Source organism: Berghia stephanieae, chromosome 2 (assembly GCF_034508935.2).
Source record: "Berghia stephanieae isolate SIO BIC M18660-M18661 chromosome 2, UCSD_Bste_1.3, whole genome shotgun sequence".
Classification (NCBI taxonomy): Eukaryota; Metazoa; Mollusca; class Gastropoda; order Nudibranchia; family Aeolidiidae; genus Berghia; species Berghia stephanieae.
In genome coordinates this window covers 11676160-11681159 of record NC_088361.1, presented here as the reverse complement: position 1 = coordinate 11681159, position 5000 = coordinate 11676160, and the positions used below count along the sequence as shown (strand labels likewise).

Here is a 5000-nt window from a genome sequence, read left to right as displayed (position 1 = left end):
CTCATAAACATGGATGGCAAAAAACGATAACTACAGCCTGAGTGATGTCAACTTCGTTCTACCTATATGTAACATTGCCCGAGAGGCACTTTTTCATACATAGTGATGATAAGCCGCCAGAAGCCGTGAACTGTAAAAAGTAATAATATCATTAAATGGATATAACAGCTTCCAAAAAACAAAAAAAATAACCAAGAAAAAAACAAAACAAAACAAAAACAAAACAAAACAAAAACAAAACAAAACAAAAAACAAATAAAAAACAAAACAACCCCCCCCCCAAAAAACAAAACAAAAACAAAAACAACAACAAACCCCCCCCCCCAAAAAAAAAAAAAAACAAACAAAAAAAACAACCCAAAAACAAAACAAAAACCCAACAAACCCCCCCACCTCCCCCCCCCCAAAAAAAAAAACCCCAAACAAATCAAACATGTAACGTTTCGGGTTAAATCTCTTCTTCAGACAACAACAACAAGAGCAACAACAATAACAACAACATTAACACAAACAATAACAACATAAATACGTCACATATTTTGAAAATGTCTGTTATCCGTTTGCATAATGTGAGTTCTGAGTGTTTATCAAATTATGTTAAAACCCGCCATTCTATTCAGAATTCAAACTATCATTGAGTTTTCGTTATTTGTGTGTGTATGTGGTTGGACTGAAAACTGGACTAAGTTAGAAAGTACAAAATGCCCATGGTAACGTTTATTTATTTATTGTTTTGTTTTTTATTTCAGAAACCAAAGTAACGCCAATCAATTAGGCGGTGATGTTGAAGATATGACAGGGAACTATACAATGCACTTATCGATGTCTGGGACTGAAAGCAAATCATTGCGTGACAATGTGAAAATGGGAAAGACTATACACCTGAGCTCACAACGCCAACGGAAAAGAATTTCCGGAAGATGTGGATCGTCTACAATCCAGGTTTTATCCGATATTGTGGATGGGTGCGAAGGGGGAGATGTTGACAGAAACCCCAAGAACACGATTACAGGACAGGCTGAAAAGACACGACAATTTGAGTTGAATCAAACCCGGAAGAATCAGAGACTATCAAAATGTTTGAAATTTATGAATAACGATGTCGTAAATTATGTTGACGGACCTTTCAATGATTTCGAGATTTCTGCGGGTCAGGTCTTTAAAAAAGAAAACAGGCAAGATAATCTTTTGACTTCAAACCACACTGGTCTTGCTGGCGATTGCGATCCGAATGGGTTTAGAAACGCGAATAAATCGTCGGGTAGAAAAGAGAAATATCGAGATAAAAGCGGACAAGTCTCAAGGAAAGGCAGGGATATTATATCAAAGGGGGATAAATACAACATTGGAGTTCGTGCGGATGTAGATGATGCTATTGATGATGTTTATAGTGGGATTGAAAGAGGAGACACACAGTTCAATCATCGAGTTCCACCAAATAGTGCTGTTGATGACATTTTGAATCATCTCGATCTCAAGACAAATCGTAAACACGATGACTTTTTCAATCAAAAAGACCTTTGGAAAAACGGTTGTCTTAACGACGTCATTTGTCATCGAGCCCTTAGACCAAGTTGCACAAACGATGACGTTTGGAATCAACGAGAACTTAAACCCCATTCCATCCATGATGAAGTTTTGAATCAACGAGATCTTAAACCCCATTCCATCCATGATGAAGTTTTGAATCAACGAGATCTTAAACCCCATTCCATCCATGATGAAGTTTTGAATCAACGAGATCTTAAACAACATTCCATATATGAAGACGCTTTGAATCAACGAGAACTTAAACCGCATTTCATATATGATGACGTTTGGAATCAAGAAGAACTTAGACTTAGTCATAGTTATGATAACACTTTGAGTCAAGGAGATCATCGAATGAGTCCAACACTTAATATTTTGAATCATCGAGAACTCAAACCAAATGTCACAGATGAAGAAGTTTTGAATCAAGGAGATTTCAGGTTTAATCGTAAACTTTATCGCTCTTTAAATCACCGAAACCTTAAACTAAACCAGGCAATTGATGATGTTTTGGATCCCACTCCAAATTATACTCGCATTGACGTTTTAGATCAACAAGATCCAAAACAAGCCCGTCAAACTAAAGCCGATTGTTTTGTCAATCACGAATTTAAAACAAAACACACGCCCAAGACGGATATTATTGATTATCACCCCGACTACGACATCGAGAACGTTTCATTGGACTATTGGCCTGGCCAATATTCGGCGTGTATGTCAGTCCATGATTTACCCTACAAACCATTCTATGATGATTACGTTTGCCATGTACACAATTGGTTTGATGACTTCTCCGATGATTTTAACTGTACACTGGACGATTTTGTTGTTGACTATAAACCTACCTATGAAGTTAATCAAGATATAATTGATTATAAACCTAGTTATGAAGTTAATCAAGATCTTTTTGACTATAAACCTCATTATAAAGTAGACGAATTTCTAGCTGACTATAATCCAAACTTTGAAGTTGACAGCGTCCCTATCAATGATGAGCTCAAGCGTGAACTCGGTAAAGTTCGCGGTGATTACAACTTGAGTCATAGAATGAACAAAATCCCTGCTAACCATGAGCTGAGTTACAGAATTGACAAATGTCCAGAGTACAGCAATATACATGCATATGACAGACTGAATTTTGACAATTCTTCAAACCATACTTACAAGAGCCGTATTTCTGACATTAAATCCGATCATAAACCGCAAGAAAGAACACAGGAAAACAATCATGCTGATGCTAAATCTGCAAATGATCATTACGGTCTATCTGAGTATAATGTTGATGATTTTACTTTAGAAAATTACAACAAACTAGACAATTCAACTAACCTAAAACCGAGCCATAAATTTGTCACAGAGTTTAAAAACTCAAGGACGGGTAGCCAATTATCTGACAATTCTCTTAAAAATACTTGTGTGACGAAAAACGGCCGACGGACTTTGAAACAAAATGATGATATTTCCTCGGCTCCTATAAGAGTAGTCAAAACGGCTCTAGATACAAGAAATAGGAAAATCAAAGCGTCGCACCAACTCCTTTCACAGTTATCCCGAGACGATTTTCACTCTCTTGACTACAATCAAAACTCCAAAGAGAAAAAGAAAGCGGATGACGACGAAGATCGATCCATCGACTCTCTAGACGAGACCCTCCCCCTGAAAAAAGTTCCGTTCGGCGTCTACTGCATCACTGCGTTCGTCTACACCGCATTTGGCGGAGTGTTTTTCAAAGATCTGGAACCGAAAGGCGGCTTCATCGACGGGTTGTACTTCACCTTTATAATGCTGACCACCATTGGGTTCGGGGACATCGTTCCTACCCCAGAGAGATACATCGTCTTGCTGATATACGGAGCCCTGGGTCTTGCTTTGGCGAACTTCGTGACCAACATGATGATCGACATGATCGTGGATATTCTGGAATTGATTACGTTCATGTTTGAGAACCAAATGGGAGGTTGCTTGCCTGAGAAACAAGCAGATGACTAAATATATATATATATATATATATATATATATATATATATATATATATATATATATATAATATGTGTAATACCTTGTTCATGGTTTAAACTATACTTTGTTTTTCATGCTTTGACTTCCTTTCGGTTATGCATAAAACTCACACACGCTTAGGCTAATTGATTCAGATTTGATCTTATGTAACACTAGATGGTGTTGAATGACGAATTCTTTGCTTAACTGTCGTCAGTCGAGTGGTAAATGATGATGCGGATGATGACGATAATGATAATATTCCTACATGCAATTTGCATTGTCACTCTTTCAATTTCCACAACAGTATAGTATACAATCTCCCACCATTAAAATTGAGCTTAAATTGCGCTTTATATAGCGCAATATCCACTAAATGTGCTCAAAGCGCTTTACAAGGGGTCCCTGGTAAACAGCAACATTTAACATGTAGGACGAGACATGACGCCTGTTAGGCGATATTACAATTTTTCGGTCAAAGACAACGCTGTTAACGGCCAGGTACTCATTTTACACCCGAATACGGCGAGAGAATGTGAGTAAAGAGCCTTTTCCAAGGACTCAACTATGCGCCGAGCGCGAGGCTCGAACCCGGGACCTTCAGATCCGAAAGCGAGTGTCATACCACTAGACCACATAGTCACATAGCCGCACCATTCATTCATTCTAGACCCACGCGACATTGAATACGTTCAAACTGAAGCCCTTTCTTTTACGCGCCATCGAGTGTCTTCAAAGTGGATATGAAAAATTGAGGAGGCAAGAGATGTTTTCGAAAAGTCCCTATTTTCATGTCAAGATTTTTGAATTAAGAGAAAATAGTTGTAAAAAAGACATAAGGAGCTCTATATCGAAATCAGAACATTGCAAGAAATGAAAACTATCCGTTACAAGATGTAGAACCTGGGATAGAATCATGCAGCGGTACGGTCTTTGCGTCGTACTCGAAAGGTATCGAGTTCGAATACCCACTGGACTGTGTGGCATTTAGCAGGTCATCTCGCCCTAGCTAGCTTTGCGGCGCTGCACTGCGCCCGACGCCTGGGTTATTCCAGTCTTCCCTTGGAATAGACTCGAAAAAGAAAAATCTCCTATAGGATGAATAAAGTGAGTTTAACTATTTATTTAATTATTTATTTATGGATCTGACGGTTCCAAAACTTGATCGCTTTCCTCGTCCTATCTATCGTTAACGTATAGAAATCTAACAGACATCATGTCTAGTTCTACATCTTACGTGTTGTTGTGGGTTAGGGACACTTTGTAAAGCGCTTTGAGCAGGTTTAGTGGATATTGCCCTATAGGGAAGCTCAAGTTTTTATACAATTGAAGGCCGGTTTTCCAAAACTCGATTAAAAAAAAAACTTTTTGAGATTTTCCATCCATGAGATAATTGAAATGTAAATTATATCTTAAGAATCAAATGGCGCACGAATGTCCCTAAATTTGTGTGAATTTGAAGGTTAAATATG

The 5000-nt window shown here is 38.0% G+C and overlaps 1 protein-coding gene across 1 annotated transcript in view; it reads left to right on the top strand.

Moving 5' to 3' along the window:
* Positions 1 to 3519, top strand: part of LOC144963870 (uncharacterized) — a 20165-nt gene extending 16646 nt beyond the window's left edge. Inside the window, exon 7 of the mRNA XM_078897819.1 lies at positions 750 to 3519. Within this exon, the coding sequence (XP_078753945.1) occupies positions 750 to 3519 (2770 nt within the window). The remainder of the gene's footprint in view (positions 1 to 749) is intronic.
* The last annotated feature ends 1481 nt before the right edge of the window (positions 3520 to 5000 follow it).